We start from the raw sequence: 19,441 nt of genomic DNA on the forward strand, positions 1-19,441 counted from the left end.
CAAAAAACACACACACAAAATGCACGAGACCACAGCCCCTGGCTGCTAAGGCCTGGGCAGATCTGGCCTTGGCTGCCAGAGATTGAGGTCATGTATGTGTAGAGTTGCATTTGTGTGTGTGTGTGTGTGTGTGTGTGTGTGTGTGTGTGTGTGTGTAATCTACTCTGACGAAGGCCTGTTTGGCCGAATGATTTGTTTGACAGTTATTTTGTTGTATCTACCTGCAACTTCGCATATCTGCTACATTGTGAGTAGTAACTATCCTTTTCAAAATATCATGACTACAAATTCATAGACAGACTCACCAACTGCATTGTTTGCAGTAGAATAACAATACCCTTTATTTTAGAAAATGCTGCCAGAATTCATTCCATCTGTACAACCTATGCAGTTTTTTCTTTATGTCTTATAATGAATTGTGGAATGTTAAGTAGTTTATTAAGAAGCTTGGATGCTACACTGCTACATGTAAAAACATGAAAATTTCAAAAAGGAACATTTAGGTACAACAAGGCACACTGTCTTATGGAAGATTTAGCATATCAGTCAGTTTGAACAATAAAACATTTATAAATATATTTGTAAAATAAATTCAAGGAAACCACTCACCTATAGCTTACAGATGTGTGGCACACAGAAGCGATCAACAGAATACAATATTTACACTAGCTTCTGAGCTCTTGTTCTTTCTCTAGAAAAAGGTACACACATTCACATTCTGAGACATAGTGTCAGTCTCACCACAGCCACAGTTACAAGCATTTGGATGTCTGTGTGGTTGTGTCATGATTGTGCGTACTTTTTCTAGAGAAAGAGCAAGAGCTCAAAAGCTAGTATAAGTACTGTATTTGGTTTAGTGTTTCTATGCCCTACATATTGGTGAGCTATAGTTAAGTGGCTACCTTTCCTTTATTTTACATATTATCACATCCAGGAATTTCCACTGTTGTTACATAAATATATTTGTATTTTTGGCATCTCCATCCAAAGGAAAGTCTATTCTTGCATTAACTTATAGAACATTCTCCGCTACTAGTTTAGAATACACAATGTGCATTCCACTTAAATGTAGGGCATGGACAAGAATTAACTGCCTGCCTTTTATAAGGTAAAATATGAGCGACTGTAAGACCATAGCATTTAAATGACCTGTTTAGAGAAAATTCACATATATTTGGAGTTTCCTATTCATGGATGATTTTAAAGTTACATGTGGGCCTAGCATTACATCCACATCCATCGTTGGTAATTCAGTCCCCCCCCCCCCCCCCCCCTGGTGCTACACTGTGCCCATGCAGAATCTTGTCTGCTTGTGGTTGTAGCATTAAAGAAATTCAGTAACCCAAAATTCTTTTGTACCTCCAGTTAATTCCATTCCCACTAATATACGGCCTAGAATGTTGCAAACATTAAGTTATTCTCTAATGCCGGTTTTCAATAAAAGATTTGTAAATCAAGTGCATGTCTGTCTACAAATACCATTACCTGACAACAACCACAACAAATTACAGAAATATTTTGTGTTCTGTTGTGCCTGCAGCATTGTATATGTCATTATAATACATAAAGAAAATGAAAGCTCCAAAACTATCAGCAATGAGGTTATACATTTTTAATATTAAAAATATTACCTCACTGTGGCTAGTTTAGGAGCTTTCATTTTCATTATGTCTTATAATGAATTATGGAATGTTAAGTAGTTTATTAAGAAACTTGGATGCTACACTGCTACGTGTAAAAACATGAGAATTTTTAACTACATACAGTCTTCAAGATCAAATGAGAAACATTACAGAACTAAAAAGTCATGCAAAGTGAAAAGTAGCCATTTGCTTTACATGTAGAAATTATTAAGAAAAATAAGTTCAGTAATAGATCTCATATGTGTTTCAGTGTCAGTCTGGTTCATCCCGTGAATACAGCCCTAGAAGCAGCTCATAACAGCGTTTACTTCTTGTTATAGATCATGTAAGCCTACATTAGGTTGCTCTTGCTTTAGTTTATTCCTACCTTCTCTTTTTTAATGGATGGACATTAAATTGGGAATGTGTTATTCAGTTCATGACAGTGAACTTAAATAACCTTATATATGATATCCATGCATTACATAAAACAAATCAATAATGCAATTACAGAAAAAGTTTAATAGTTATTGTTTAGCTACTTCTGAGAAATGCCTCATCACCTGTGTATTACGTGTGCCGTCTTCTTTTGATTTTACAGCTGCACATACTGTGGTAGGAGATGGACTGACTGCGGCAGGAATACTGATGATGGTGGTCCCAGCAGTTGTGAGAACAGAGGTTGTACGTACACTATCTTCTTTCATCTTAGGAGCAACTGATACAGTTGCATGAGGTGTTGTACCAGCATTGGGAATAGTGATGAGAGAAGCTGTTGCAGTGCTCGTGGCAAGCACAGAAGTACGTGTGTTATCTTCCACCATCTTTGGAGCACCAGATGCAGAACGAGGAGATGGGCTAACAGAAACAGGAACAGTGATGACGGCAGTCGTTCCAGCTATTGTTGCTGCAGTTACAGTACAGCCACTATCATCCTTTGCTTTGAGGGCAGCAGGTACGGTTCCCAAGGCTGAACTGCTAACAGTTGTAACACTGGTGATACTAGTTGTTGTGACAGTTGTGACAACAGTATTAATACGTGTGCTGTCTTCCTTAAGCTTAGGGACAACAGATAAAGTCCCATGAGATGAAGTGACAACAGCAGGAACAGAAATGACTGTGGCTGTCCCAGTAGTTGGAACGACAGCAATAGCACATGAGCTGGGAACTAACTGATGTTTCTGCTGCTGCTGTTCTTGCTTTAACTTCTGCAGTTGCTGTTGTTGCTCCTGTTTAAGTTTCTGTAACTGCTGTTCCTGCTTTAATTTCTGTTGCTGCTGCTCCTGTTTCACTTTCTGCTGCTGCTGAAGTAGTTGCTGCTGCTCCTGTTTCACTTTCTGCTGCTGTTGAAGTAGATGCTGCTGCTGTTCTGGTTGCAGTTGTACCACTTGTTGCTGTTTTTGAGGATGGTGTTGTAGAAGCTGCAATTGCTGTGGCTTTTGTTGTTGTTGTTGTTGTTGTTGTTGTTGCTGCTGCTGCTGCTGCTGCTGAGGCTGCTGCTGCTGGACTCTTTGTCGTTGCTGTGCCAATGGCTCTGGTCTTGGCTGCTGTGGTTGCAACACAGGAGGTGCAGGAAGTATCACTGGCTGCTGGGTCACTATTGGCACAGATTGGGTGTGTGCTTCTGAAGACACTGGAGTTAAAGTTAGTGTACTGGATGTAACTTCAGGTATCAGCAAGCCATTGGGCTTCACTGTTGCTGGTTGAAGTGTAGGCGTGGTTGGTAGTACTTTTGAAGAATCACGAAGAACTGGAAAAAATGATAATAACAATGAAATCATTAAACAACATCCAAAAGCAAAGATTCACACATGTTACCATCAATCAGTCAGAAGATAATTATGTAGTTATAATCAAGCAATAAAGATCACTGATAGTCTTTTAGCATTAGTCTTATGTAAAGAATCTTTGAGGAAATCCCCTCACAACTAACATTTCCAGAATGAAACTTTCAATCTACAGAAAACTGAACATGTAATTAACCACTTAACATACAACTCTGAGTTACCTCATTTTTATTATTTTGATAGAAACTTAAAATCCTGAATATACTCAAGCAACTTAAGAATCGATCTTTGCAAAAATAAAATCCTGCTTACATCTGTTTCAGCATTGATAGTTATGTGTTTGGCTGCAAGAGCACGTCTGGTGCTACATTTGCAGCTTGGCTATCATGTTTTTGTTGAAATAGTTGCCACTAGATATCATCTATACTGTGTGCAGTAATGGATACGTGACAACAAAATGTGTGCTTTCAGACTCTCTTCTATATTGTTGTTTAGGCAACAAAAAAAAAAAAAAAAAAAACAAAAAAAAAAAAAAGGATTACTATAGTGATCCTGAGGTCGAGGTTGAATTTAGCAGCTCGAAAGTGAAGAAGAATGTGATGTTACTTCACTAGAGACCAAAAGTCACTACACTTGGGCAGCTGAGTGACAAGTGCTCACCTGTGGTATCAGATAAATACATCCACTGCGCTCCAGCCAGCTCATCCAAAATTTATGCTCATAGGAAACCACTGTGAAATACATGGTTAGATTTGACAGCTACACGTAATACACAGGATATTTTAGACAAAGTCCAGTGCACAAGTATACGCAGGATTTTGTAATCGGTGGTTTTCAAAATTTTGCAACTCATTATTCTGAGCTTTAAAAGCCCTCTTTATATGTCTATATGTAATGTCATTCATAATGGGATAGTTTTCTTTAATCAAAAAATATTATTATTTGGAACATAATTTGAAAAAAAAAATCATTAAATTAAGCGGTTAAATGTGTTGATACATTAACAAGATGTGGGACAGAGTTAAAATTAGTTGATGGAGCATTAACTACGAAAGCAAAATTTATAATTCAAGTCCTAGTATGGTATACCTCCATCGGTCACATAATTTAATTTTAAGTTTGTTGCATTTTACAAAGATAAAAGAAAATTGCTTGATGTAAAAGAATGGAGGGGGGAGCACTTCATGGCAACAAAACAAATACAGATGTGCGAAAAGGGGTGCATTTACTGCAAAAAACAGTAGTGTGAATAATAAATTATTTACATCAGACATGGCATATTGCATATAGTGAACATATTGCAACAGCAGACCCTGATTTAGGTGTGGACAAAACTGGGTATCTGACCCAGGTGGCAATTTCAGGGGACATAAAATTGCAATAACTTGTTTCGCAAAGCATCTAGCATCCAGTGCACACTGTTCTATTGACTATTCATTTGATTGTGAAATGCATCCCAATTGGTTTTTGAATACATCCTAAGTTGATTTCTGAACATTTCCTAAGTTGATTTTTGAACACATGTCAAGTGTTCTAGGGGAAAAAAAAATCTTTCCCACAGATAAAAGGGAATTGTGTCACATGAGTTCAACTGAATAAACAGTAACAGTTGAACATCAAGTGATGATCACTATATGTTTTTGTGATTAACTGAGTGTGTGAATAATCAGCATTATTATTATTAGCAAACTCCACAGATTTAAACTTAAACTACCGTAATGGAACTAAACGGCTAAGAGGAATAACTGGTACAAAAGATTATGTATTGTATTTTCTTGCAAGTCTAATAGACCAGTCAAATAGCCCAAAAACGACATGAAATCTAGCCAAGAAAACGAATTTTTGCAGGAAATTTTTACCAGGATACTACACTACTAAGTGACATAAAATAAAAATATGTTTATATGAAAGACATATGTTATAAATGTACACACATGAACATGATTTTGTATGTAAGATCGATTCATCAGTGTTAAAATACATTTATTTATGTTTTTATATAGTGAAGAGCAAATGATAAGCACACAAAGAAAAAAGCTTTCTGAGGTTCAAAACAGAAAAGAACTAAAGATAAAACTGAAGAAGTAAATAAATCAGCTTCAAAGATGAGAAGATGGCTTCATGAAGCAGGTACGTCATTATGAGGCTCTCGCTATTGTATATGGTGTGACAAAATTCCATCACTTTTTGTATGGTCGCAAGTTGTGTTTACTGACAGATCACAAGCCTTTGCAGTCCCTGTTTCATCTGTCAAAGCCAGTTCCTATACGCACTGTTCAAAAATTGCAATGATGGGCTTTGTTGCTTTCGCAGTGTCAGTATGAAATTGTGAACAGACCTACAGCACAGCATGGCAATGCAGGCACCCTATGTTGCCTTCCAATTGGCCCAGAGACTGATTTTGGTGCATCTGCCGTACCTTGTTGCCAAATCAATGCACAGGACTCTGAATTGCTAGAATCATTTCCCTTGCACTACAGAAAAATAGCACAGGCCATGGAAGCAGACCCCAATCTCAAGATTTTGTTGTATTACATTCACAAGTCTTGACCTCCCCCATTGACCAGTATCCAGAACTCAGTTGTGTGCCGATATTTTGCACATCAGCATAACCTTTCAGTACAACAAGGTGTGGTTCTAGTTCAAAATGTCAGTGGACAATCACATGTGCTTATTTCCAAAGTGTTGCAAAAGGATGTGTTCCGACTTCTCCATCAAGGACATTGGGAAATTGTTCGCACTAAACAGTTAATGCGACAGCACTGTACTTGACAGGGTGTGGATGCTCGCATTGAACAGATGATGTCACAGTGTTGTGTATGCATGGAAAACCAATCTGCTTCACCACAGACGTTCTCGGCTTGGCCTAAGATTCAATCGCCATGGCAATGAGTGCACATAGACTTTACAGGACCATTTTGGAACACTCGTTGGCTCGTAGTGGTAGACTCTTTTAGCATCTGTGGTGCCTATGGCTTCTACCAGATCATGTAGCACCATTCAAGTGTTGTCCTCCATATTTTGCATAGTAGGTTTGCCAGAAGTACTTGTGTGAGAGAAAGGACACCAGTTCACTTCACATGACTTTGAACAGTTTTGTGAACAAAATGGCATTTGTCATCTCATAAGTGCTCCGTTTAACCTGCAGTGCAACAGAGAAGCGGAATGTCTCGTACCACTTTTAAGCAACAGATGGCAAAGAGTCACACCACCCACACTTGGGGAACAGGCACTGCAACTCTTTCTCACCTCCTATTGCCCCCATCCAGAAGACACACCATCACCGGCAGAACTTCTGCACAGCCACTGTCATCGACATTGCTACACTTGCTACACTCATTGCAGCACCCGACGCCACCAATGGTCTGCAAGTATTGCTTTGTACCACAAGTTCTTATTCTTTTCAGGGTTTATCAAAACTGTGGGCACTGGGAAAGAGGCATAATCCAGGAATGCATTGCCTCTTCTATGTGACTGTAAGTCCCGATGATTTGCAGGGCCACCACCACAACCAAATTCACGCATGTCATTTTCCCTGTGATACTGCTGCTTTTCTTCTCCCAGATTTACAGCCTCACAGGACTGTGCGGCCTTCAGCCCTGCCGCCCCGGTTGCCAAGCCAATGGACCTGGCCCCGTCATCGCCATCATCACCCCAAGACACACCCTCAGACCTGGACGTGTGCCCTGGCAGCTGTTTTCTGGAGGATGTTCCTGTTGCCTCACAAGCCAGATGGTGGGGTAGTCCAGAGTACACCGCCCATAGGCACAGCTCCTGGCTCATCTCTATGTCCAGAACCCTGCCTCCCTCCCCATTGTCGTTTGCAGCCCCAGTACACGACGACAGTGGCATTTTGGGAGAAGGGGGCGGGGGATGTGCTGGTGTAAGCTATTGCCAGCACTCCGGTTAGCAAAGAGGCTGCTAGAAGATCGATAGCAGGCACCAGAGCAAGTGAGCCTATCAGGAGGAAGGCCAAAGACAGACTCACAAGAAACAGGCCAACAAAGCCATCTCAGCCACTTGTATTTAGATAACTGCTGCAGACTGGAGAGCTCAGTCAGTCAGTCACCTAGTAAGTCAACAACTCGAGTCATCAGTTGCAGCCCAGTGCGAGTCACAGTCGCAGCTAGCTCAGAGTCAGTCAGTACCTAGCAACCAGAGTAGTGCACATAGCAGAACCTTTATTTCACCTGCAGTGAAGCTAACATGAACTATTATGTAAGAGTTTGTACCACAACACCTGGATGAACTTAAGTTAAGTAGCTTCCTGTTTAAGTTAATAAAGAGCCTTGTTAATTCATGTGTGCAGTTTGTTTTATAGAAGAGGATACCAGCCACCAAGCAGCATCCTCTCCTTCCTTCCCATGGTACAAGCATTCAGTGACAATGAGACAACACAAAAAACTGTGTACTGTCTTACTACTCTGTTGTCTTTACTGGTCGTATATTTCCTATAACTAATTTCATGTCACACAAAAGAGTTATTAGCTAACAAAGACTGCTAATTTATTGAAGGGTTCATATTCTCCCATTCACAAAAAATCCCACTCAGTATATATTTGTGAGTCTTTTTAAAAAATTTATTTCAAATGTCTACTGGTAAGGGACACCACTATCATGTTTCTGCCACTGTTTGGAAAGATCGTAGATCTGGGGGCTGTGCGGCAGTGATTATCATAATGATGAGCACTGTTGCAGCCGCTGTGGAAAACAGTGCACTTTATATGGGGATAGTGCCATTGGACAGAACATGACAAGAAAATGGTCATCTCCTTCCAAGGAGGATCGACACTCCACGTTCAGGAAGACCAACGGGGTTCAATGAAGATTGTTTAAACGCTTTAAACCAATATGATCCATGTCAGTGTTCTCAAGAAAAGCCAACAAAAGTCAGCAATTGGCCATAAGTGCATCTCTATTTGCCCATCATCAAATGGTTCGCAAACAACACCAACCACTCCTACCCTGTATTGTTAATGGAGACGAGGAATGGTGTCTTTATGCTAAAATAAGGAAAAGAAGTGAATGAATGAGACCAAACAAAGAACCAATTTCCTGTACAAAGATCTGCATGCATCCACAAAAGATAATGTTGTGCATCTGGTGGAACAGTGACAGTGTGGTATGTTATGAATTGCCTCCCTGAGGTGTAACAATCACATCTGGCATTTATTGTGAACAACTGACACATCTTGCAGAGGCAAAACAAGAACGATGAGCAAAAAGATTGCTTGAAGTGATTCTGCTCCATGATAAGGCCTGCCCTCATTCTGCTAGATTGACAGGGAAGGCAGGGCTGGGAAGACACTCTGCACCCACCTTATTCAGCTCATTTCCTGCCCTGAGATTTTCACCTTTTCTACTCTCTATCAAACAATCCGCGAGGAACTTGCTTCCAGATGAAAGTGTACTCTGAATATGTCTTGATGAGTTCTTTGCCTCTAAACCACATAATTTCTATAGTCATGGAATTGAAAAGTTCCCTGGTGTTGGCAGACTGTTATAAATAGTGAAGGAGAATATATTATTGATGACTAAAATCTCTGTTATGTATATGTTGTATTTAAAAAATTTATGGAAAAACGCTATGAACTAAATCTTGAGTAGACAAACAATATTTCTGAAAACAAAGGCACAGAAAAAGTGTCAGCAGTTTAGTGAAACAAAAAGCCATGGAAGAAATGAACACATTTATTCACATACAGCTGTGTCCATGAATGTCTTGTATAGTTAGGAGCTTACTAATTAGAAAATTGAGAACTGGTCATATGTTACTGGTATTTTGACTAACAGATCTTCCTACAAGATACCACAGTCTTACAATATTGTACTGAAACAACAATGTCCCTAATTTTTAACATGTTTATTAATGATTCTGTCAATAGTTGCAGTATTTATATTATGCAACCAGTTATGAATGTTACAGGTTCATTTTCAAGCCTGACCTACTGGGGCTGCACTGACAGTGTATGATCTTAATAATAAGCATCAAAGTGGCAACAAATAGTTTATAAATGTTTGCAGAATGAATGCCACAATCCACACATGCCTCTTACCAAGTTTATTTTGACTTGGTAATAGGCAGAATATTAATTGTGCCTTGATGACAGATTTAAATCAATGCAACGCAACAAGGATTTTTTAACTGTTGGCAGCAGTACAGGGGGGAAGTGAAGCTCATCTTTTCCACTCCCAAAAGAACTACCATGTGTTTGCTGATAATAATGCTGCTCCACAAAATAACAGGAAGCTTATTGTTTTTTTTTCCTCCTACATTAAAATCCTCTGACAGAATCAAATTCAGATGCACATAATGCCCCTTACTAATAAAAATCAGTGATGATAATATGTAGTTGGTGATCAAAATGAAAGCAACTTGGATGTCTACAAAGACAACATTTACTTTAGAGCCATACACACAAGCTTGTTGATACGGGAACAATTCCTGAACTGTCTCAAACTATCACTTTGTGGTTTGTTCACTCAGCATCAAAGGTGAATGCTATAGTGATGTTCTTATCCATCTCCCATATGTAGTAATACATAAAATTAGGGAAGGACAACCACTTGCCTAAAGCTGATTGACGTGTGGAGCACATGAACAAAAAGCAGCATTCATACAATCTTTCAAACATTACCTCTTTTTCCACCAGTACTGCACAGGCACCCAAACAAACACACACACACATACATATGACCACGGCAAAACTTGTAGTAGTGTGTATGAATGTGTGTTCTATTGCTGGAAAAACAGCTACTGCTCAAAAGGTAGTGGGAATGGTGTTTTCTGTTATGTGGTACTGTGCTCCGCACATCAGTCCACTATACGTGAGTGGTTGCCTTTCCCTAATTTTACATATTGCTCAATCCAGGAATTTCTGTTATTGTTATGCACCTCCTGTGTCGCAGTTACCTTTAAATTCATTCATGAAAATACTCACAGTATTTGCATCTACAATGTGTATAATACACTACACAGGATTCATATTTAATTTACATGCAGTAAAAAGCCACCCTTTGGAAACAATTAATTTATGTCATGTAGATAGTTGATATGAGATGTGCAAAATAGTTTTGTGACCAAAATATCAACAGGGAGTGTCTTAGCAGTCAAGAACGTATGTCTTTTTAAGTGGACAAACACATCCCAGTGACAATCCACCCATAAGAGATGGGCATTCTCCACACATTCAGAATCTTTAAAAAGGGATTACAGCAATGTTCACTTGGTCTAGGACTTCTTTTTCTTGTGCCTTTTTCCCCACACTGGCACAGGTTTGGCAATGGTTACTAATGAATTTGGCATGGTTAATTTACGGGGTGGCCAGATACCCTTCCTGTTGCCACCCTGTTACCCCCCCCCCCCCCCCAAGAATGTGAGAATGTGTGTACCCCAACAATCTGTGTGTAGTGTTATTCACATGAAAGTGAATGAAAGTTTTTCTAAATAATTGTGAGTCATGTTAACAGAGGTAGGACATGGGTATTCACATTCTGGAATGAGGGAAACTGCCTAAAGGCCATACCTAGGGTGGCCGGCACACTGACATTCATCATTAGTCTGTTGGGGGGACTCGATACAGATCTGACACATCTCCCTGCCACAGAAACAGTGCTTTAAAAAGCCTGGCTATCCAGGTGTGTGTTCTCTTGGACTAGGGTATGAAATTATATAAAGCCTGTAAAACATGCAGATTTCAACTGGATTCTTTTCAGTTATGAGTGCAGTGTTATATTTATCCAGTTTGCTCTGTACACATATACTTCAGGAAGAAGACACTTCATACTTATTAGTATGATGGTGAATGTTTCTCTATTATTGAATGACTTCAAAATAAATTATTTAGACAACATCTAATAATCACTTATCTATGGTTTGGCTATAGCAGTGTGATATTCAAGAAATGTGTTCTGAGAGAGTATTTGTCCACCAAAATGCAAACCTGTAAGTAACTTAGGGCTTTGGTTAGCACAGACAGCAGATGATTATTCCATTATGTGAGACATTCTGCTTACATGTTTCTCTTAATAAGACAGCATGAAGCCAAAACATCAATGACAAATTATCAAATGAATATGCACCTAACATCTTTTAGGAACACCAATACAATGAAACCAAAGGGCACGAAGAAAGAGTGCACAATCACTATTCAGCAACTTAATAAGGTAGCACACTGTAATAACAACACAGCAAAAATGCTTTCATACCTGTGATGCAGCCTTTATTGTCTGTGTGAATTTGGCCATTTGATATCTTCAGATTTATCATGCCTGGCTTTGATGGAACATGTTGTGCTCCTGGTGGCAAAGTAACAAGCAGAGATGTCATTTTATTTGAAGCAGTATTTCCAGATCCTGTCACCTGTACTTGAGCCGGTGGCTGGTTTGCAGCAACATTAACAGTAGGAGGTGGCGGAGCAGGAGCTGGTGCAAGCTTGGGCAGAACTCCCGCTGATAACAGAAGTTCCTTGTTTCCATGTGGTTTGATGATGGTACCCACATAGGCATACTGTTTTCCACCAGCTTGTTGTATAACCAAGTGTTGTGTAGGCTGTTTCACAGAATGTGCACCAGCAACTATTCTTGGAGCTGTAGGCAGCTTCTGTTTTAAAAGAAGGGCACAAAGTATTAAATGACGATATTAATCTTTTAATGCATTAACATTCTAAAAGTAATATTGTCATGACATGTGCACATTGACAGCACAAAATATATCATATTAAAATATAGTACATTACTAATTCCTTCTATAATAAAAGTAAGGGTGAAGTGCTAGGTAAAATTGTCAATAATGGTAAGAGCTGGTCAATGCAAAGTGTGGGAATGAAAGTGACAGCTCTAACAACACATATTCATGTACTGTGGTGCAGGCTTAACCTCTAAGAAGAACTCTGTGTTGTATATTAAAGGTTTTAAATGTTCTTTTGTTATTAGCAAATGATACCCATCCAAGTCAATAAATTTCATTACTGTAAATAGCATAAAACCAGAACTGCTTGAAAATCATGATTCTGATTATGCAGAGGCAAGTCACATCATACAAGAAGGGTAATATGTTTCAAACAAATACCAATAAATGATATTTTTCACTATTTCATACACTCATTACATTAAAGAAATGTACTTATACTGCTCCTATGTTTTTCACACCTTTTAATGTTTTGATAAATGAGAAATTGCACTTGATTTTAATTAAAATTGGGATTATGGTGCATTAAGCAGATGACTTGCATAAATAAACCACTACTATCTCTGCTACCAAAGTAGAACAGCTTAGATTTCAAAAGATGATGTCTGAACAAACTTCTCCAATATTTCAAATTTTGGTGTAATAACTTCAAGATATAATATGACGCAGTACACTGCTGGAATTTAAGAACTCCCGTACTTTGTATGTAAGCACAACAGTTTAATCAAACGAAATTAGATGATATGAAGAAATGTTCCACATGAGAGAGAAGATTCTCCTACATCCTGCACTATTAAAACAGCAATCTTTTTTTCCCTCAAATTTATCGATAACTTTACAAATTATTGTACATAGTAATATTAAAACAAAAAATTAACATTTAGAAGTACAATACAAATTTTGCTTTATGTTATATCTGGGTTTTCTCCCCCCACATGAATGATAGCTCGACACTCTGAAACATCTCAGACTTAACTGGTTACTGTTGCGACTTCCTTTTTTTATTGCAAAGCTTTATATGTTTGTAAATGTATAATAAAATACATGGAAATACAGAAACAGCCAATTCCACCCGTCTTCTTTGACCCATGACACCACAAATATGGCGGAAACGACCATACACCATGACTTCAATATGGCGCCTATGGCATCATTACATAAACATGGCCACAAACATGAAAATACATTGAAAAACCAACACACACACACACACACACTGAAAAACCAACACACACACACACAAACATTGTGTGATTGGATTGAAGAGTTCCTAGATAACAGAACGCAGCATGTCATTCTCAATGGAGAGAAGTCTTCCAAAGTAAGAGTGATTTCAGGTGTGACGCATGGGAGTGTCGTAGGACCGTTGCTGTTCACGAGATACATAAATGACCTTGTGGATAACATCGGAAGTTCACTGAGGCTTTTTGCGGATGATGCTGTAGTATATGGAGAGGTTGTAACAATGGAAAATTGTACTGAAATGCAGGAAGATCTGCAACGAATTGACGCATGGTGCAGGGAATGGCAACTGAATCTCAATGTAGACAAGTGTAATGTGCTGTGAATACATAAAAAGAAACATCCTTTATCATTTAGCTACAATACAGCAGGTCAGCAACTGGAAACAGTTAATTCCATAAATTATCTGGGAGTAGGCATTGGGAGTGATTTAAAATGGAATGATCATATAAAGTTGATCGTCGGTAAAGCAGATGCCAGACTGAGATTCATTGGAAGAATCCTAAGGAAATGCAATCCAAAAACAAAGGAAGTAGGTTACAGTACACTTGTTTGCCCACTGCTTGAATATTGCTCACCAGTGTGGGATCCGTACCAGATAGGGTTGATAGAAGAGATAGAGAAGATCCAACGGAGAGCAGCGCGCTTTGTTACAGGATCATTTAGTAATCGCGAAAGCGTTATGGAGATGATAGATAAACTCCAGTGGAAGACTCTGCAGGAGAGACACTCAGTAGCTCGGTACGGGCTTTTGTTTAAGTTTCCAGAACATACCTTCACTGAGGAGTCAAGTAGTATATTGCTCCCTCCTACGTATATCTCGCGAAGAGACCATGAGGATAAAATCAGAGAGATAAGAGCCCACACAGAGGCATACTGATAATCTTTCTTTCCATGAACAATATGAGACTGGAATAGAAGGGAGAACCGATAGAGGTACTCAAAGTACCTTCCGCCACACACCGTCAGGTGGCTTGCGGAGTATGGATGTAGATGTAGAACGAAACTAATGGGACAAGCGTGGGAAATTAGGGGTTTTTGGGTGGAGACAAAGTAAATATAAACAAATTTAGTCACACACCACCATACCAAACCACACAAAATGATAAAAAAAACTGACAACACAAAACTCCCCAAATTCCACTAAACACAATATCCTCTGGAATCGGACACTTCCCTTGACCTATATAGCTCAACATCAACTCCCGGTCCCACAAATCACATTTCCCTTGACCTATACAGCTCAACAGCAAATCCCGATACCGGAACACCCACAGCCACAACTACACATTGGAATCGAACATTTCCCTTGACCTACATAGGTCAACAGAAACTACCGATACCAAACCATAAAACCCAAAACTACAACCACGTCCACAATCATCACTACCTCAAAAAACACAGCAAACCAACAAAATTGGAATCTAACACTTTCCTTGACCTATTATCCTTACGACATCTTCACATACAGCAGTCCCTGGTCCGAGATGCCGGAACTTTAGTAAGCCTCATTTCTTCACAACATACTGAACACTTCATGACTTCATCCAAATTTCCGAATAGTTGAAGAAATTTTATTAGAGACAACACACTGTCTCCCATCATCGCCAACAACCGAAAACTGTTGACCTTGTCAGTCATATCCATACCTACCAAAGACATAAAAAAAGCAATTTACCAAAATTCACACACGAACAGAAAAAAATTACAATAATGTTGAAATGACAAAACTAAAATCGTTAACTCACTGAAAAATATTCTGCTGAAAGCACAGTTCCGATACCACACATGTGCAATGCTATCACACAAATGAACCGCATAACCAGCGACCACAACAATAAACCACCTATAAACAAGCCACACACGCGAACTAAACCAGAAACATCACCTGACACACCACCAGAGAGAGCCCCCAATCACATCAAAACGACACCTACAAACACGCCACTCTCACAAACTAAATTCCGCACTGTCGTGATGTCACACACCACAACAGCCTTACATCACGGGTCAAAGTCGACGGGTGGGATCGGACGCTTCGGATAATTACAATGTGATGCATAAGATGATTATCTCAAGTTGTTAATTTTAGGCAGAACTAGGAAGGTGACTCCTGTGGTCTCACTTTATTTTCAAAGTATGGTGGTTTAATCATTATCTTCAGCATCTTGCCAAATAATTCTGCATAGTTCTGACAGAATCTTGGTGCTGTAATTTTATGTATGAGAAATATTCACTGAAAATGACTGGTCAGATGCGAAGTATGTAAATAGTCGTGTGTCCGATCATCCAAACTGCTGTGTTGTTTTTAAATCAAGGATATTACCACTTTTAAGGCCTCATAGTTTCCATTGTGTTCATGTAATTTGAAGTTGTGTGATCTATTGATGAGAACACTAACAATAAATTTACAGTGCACAGCAGTGCACAATGAGCTTTGTCATCATAAACCACACCAAAAACAAATTAAAAAAATAGCAATGAGGATAAATGAAAAGCTAATATGTACATGTTTTACTTAATTCTTGCTTTAAGAAAACCTCAATTTTCCTCTGACACAAAAATATACTTCCAGAATGTAAAATCTGTAGGCCTAAAACAACAAATGCAATCGAGATAAACCTCAATGAGACATTACTTAAGGTCTTGTATATTTAACCTATCAAAATAAATATGGATGTGCCACACTGTAAAATATCAAAGTCATTTTGACTAATCTTGTTGCTGTTCTACTTACTGTTTTGCATGCTTCATTAACGAACAAAAACAATAAAACAAAATACATGTAATGTGTTTCTAAAGGACAGCAGAATTACTTTTCTCCATTCACTATAGGCCTACTTAGATTAGAAAACACATGCTGTTCATGAATTATGTATCACATCACCTTACTGGCAACATAAGTTCATAACTTGTCAAGTTCATATACTGTAGGGTTATTGGGGTCGACAGAAGCGTCCGATCCCACGCGTCGGCTTTGACCCGTGACGTAAGGGTGCTGTGGTGTGTGACGTCATGACGGCGCGGAGTTTGGTTTGAGTGTGGCTGTCTCCAGTTCTGTTTTATCTTATTTTATTTACTTTTCTGATCTGTTCGTTCTATCTCGTGAGATTTTTTTTTTAAATTTAAAAACACTTATTACTTATTTTAATTATCTGTTTCCTCCAATTTCTGTTTTAGTTTATTATATTTATGTTTCTGATCTGTACGTTCTATCCCGTGAGATTTTTTTTTTAAAAAGACAAAAACACTAATCAGCTACTGAAGCATCTTTATCTTCTATGGGTTGCAGGGGTTACGACCCATGGGGAGGTGGGTGGGTATTCATGCATGGCTGTCTTCACTTGCACGTTGTAGCTACGCAATGCGTCTAAATTTGTTTATATTTAGTTTGCCCCCCACCCAAAACACCCCATTTCCCGCGCTTGTCCCGTTAGTGTCATTAGGCTTCCTGTGGAAAGTGTGTGTGTTTGTTTTTGTTTCCGCCATATTTGTGACGTCATGGGTCAAAGCAGACGGGCGGGATCGGACGCTTCCGTAAGTCCGGTTATTGGTGCATAGCAAGTGCTCACGGACACACAAGCAAGTTCACAGGTATGTTAGGTTGAGCAACAAACTGTCATATTACTATATTACCTACTGCTGTATAATTTCATAATGCATGACAAATTTATCTTGCATGATCAGGAAATCATTCAAACACCTCATGGCCTATTATACTATTACCAACAAATTATACAAAAACTAATACCCTCACTATATAGTAGACAAAGTGGGTTCATTCACTGTGGATTAACTGAAGCCTTTAATACCACCTCATCAACTTACAACCAAACTGTCACCTCCAATCTAATGCAGGCCTCGGGCTATGCTACATGTCAGTATTTCACGGCAACTATGATTTGATTTTCACATTTGTTGACTTCGACAACTCTCAGCCAAATTATCACCTATCAACATAAACCACTAAAACTGGAAGAAACAGGGACCAGAAACCATCCTCTGAGTCAAACAGAGATATTAACAAATCCATGAGTACAGTCAATTAACATGAGGAACACGGAAATTATTTGCACCTAAGGCTAATATGAGCTATTGGTGAGAAGTAAGTGACATAAAGTCAGTCAGTTTTAGGAACACCAATACTAATGACACATTGATACATCTTGACAACAAACGAGAGGACTTACATATCAATAATAAGTTTCTTTAAAAACTGGAATTTGTGCCAGTACCTTCACTTTTTTGCATATTAGTATTAGCTTACAACCACTTTCGGCTATCACTAAAGAAAGTAGGTGCAACACCAGAAATTAACTAAGTAACACATACCTGAATAGTTGAAGTGCCTGCTGTGCTGGCAGCAGTGGTACCATTAGCAGGTGCTACACGAACGGTGCCTGATGATGAACTCTGAATGTAGAATACAGGCATCACTTTGGCACTGCTTGATGTGACAACTGATCGAGCTGTTGGGCATGACACTACAGGAATTTCAACAGGACTTTTTTCTACCGTTTGCCTGGTGACCAAAACTGAAGTTGGAGATTCTGTTGCAGTTGTTGTTTGGGCAGCAACTGTTGTAATCATTGGCGTATTCATTGTAAAGTATTGTTAATGTTGCTGGCACTACTAACAACAAAATTTAATAAACAAAAAGTTTCTTTTTCTCACTTCTTCACTTGAGAGAACAGGCATATTGTGAAGAAAACCTGTTGACAAAAATGTTGTTAGAGGGAGTAGTGGACTGTCATATATTTAAAAAAAAATTTTTTTACCTTTTTTAATAAGAAATACATATTAGATTCTTGTGTATCAGAATAAAGGAGTGCAGGTTTTATTAACGCATTGCAGACTTCAAAACACAAGTAAACGATGCTGAGCTTGGCATAATATTACTTTTTACTAAATTCACACCAGCTTTAAAATCATATAACTCCTAAGGAACGTGTGTTTCGAAGGAAAATCTTGGTTCCTGCTGCACGAGGAATTGCACGTTGTTTACGCTACAGGTTATTTGGTGTGCGATGAATCGCATTAATATAGACGACTCTATTATACAATGGGTGAAGTACAAGCATTTTACACTACAAGTACACTATAAACAAAGCTTTGAAAGATTCTGCCTACTCGACGCGGAAGTGGCAAAAATAAAACGTGCGTTGACACTTTAAACGCTTAAACCCTTACAACTCAGAGTGTCTTCGCGTTTACGCAGATACCGGTTACGAAACAATTCACATGCATTTAGCGTAAATATTGAAGTTTCGTTGACATTTTGCGGCGATTTATTATTGGTGGTGATAACGGCGCACATATTAGCAAACTGTGTGCAAGAGAAATAAATACACTCGCTACACATCTCTATCTCTGCAGTTTCATATCCAAGATGACTAATCTGTATACTAAAGGAAGAGCAATAGTCCACCGCACATTAATTACACAAGTAACGCAGAATAATGATAATCAACTTAAAATTATAATCCATTATAATTTCAAAATACGCGCAAGTTACGTATCTGACAATATCAGTACGTACAAATTCATGGAACATGAAGATTTTTCTTTAAATTCGAAACGTAACATTCGCGCAATCACTCTACGGCACAACTGCGTTTAGGAAGTACAAGGCACGCTCGAATTTCATTAGTTACTTACCTGTATGTTGGTTTTACTTTTTGAGTATGTGATCAACAATATGTGCGCATCGTAAAATCACGCATTATCATTTTGCAATTCTCTTGCTCGCAAGAAACGGGCAAATAAAATTAACATCACGCAACTCCGAAGACAAGCACTGATATTCGCATGTCACAAGCGCTTTCATCCTACGAAAAAAGTGCTGCAAACCAACAAGCAGATCCAAACTTAAAAGTCGCTCTTCAAATGCAACAATAATTTTTCAATAATTGTGTTGATTATTTATTTTAGCGACGTTTACTTATAAACACCGAAGGTCTACAGTATACGAACAATCTACACTACGCTGGCTCAACTAGTCCGCTCTACCAACGTTTAGATAGCACAACAAAACAAACTTCGCAAAAACGGTTATTTCATTTTAGCGCCTTAAAAAAACAATGAAACATTAATACTGTATC

General features: G+C 38.7%; 1 protein-coding gene across 1 annotated transcript in view; it reads right to left on the reverse strand.

The window, feature by feature from the left end:
• LOC126259894 (lethal(3)malignant brain tumor-like protein 3) overlaps positions 1–19,239 on the reverse strand; it is a 78,320-nt gene extending 59,081 nt beyond the window's left edge. Inside the window, exons 1-4 of the mRNA XM_049956975.1 lie at positions 18,999–19,239; positions 17,673–18,052; positions 11,618–12,011; positions 2,186–3,372 (exon numbers count right to left, since the gene is read on the reverse strand). Of these exons, the coding sequence (XP_049812932.1) occupies positions 2,186–3,372; positions 11,618–12,011; positions 17,673–17,942 (1,851 nt within the window). The 5' untranslated portion in view covers positions 17,943–18,052; positions 18,999–19,239. The remainder of the gene's footprint in view (positions 1–2,185; positions 3,373–11,617; positions 12,012–17,672; positions 18,053–18,998) is intronic.
• Between the last annotated feature and the right edge of the window lie 202 nt (positions 19,240–19,441).

Source organism: Schistocerca nitens, chromosome 1 (assembly GCF_023898315.1).
Source record: "Schistocerca nitens isolate TAMUIC-IGC-003100 chromosome 1, iqSchNite1.1, whole genome shotgun sequence".
In the NCBI taxonomy this organism is placed as follows: Eukaryota; Metazoa; Arthropoda; class Insecta; order Orthoptera; family Acrididae; genus Schistocerca; species Schistocerca nitens.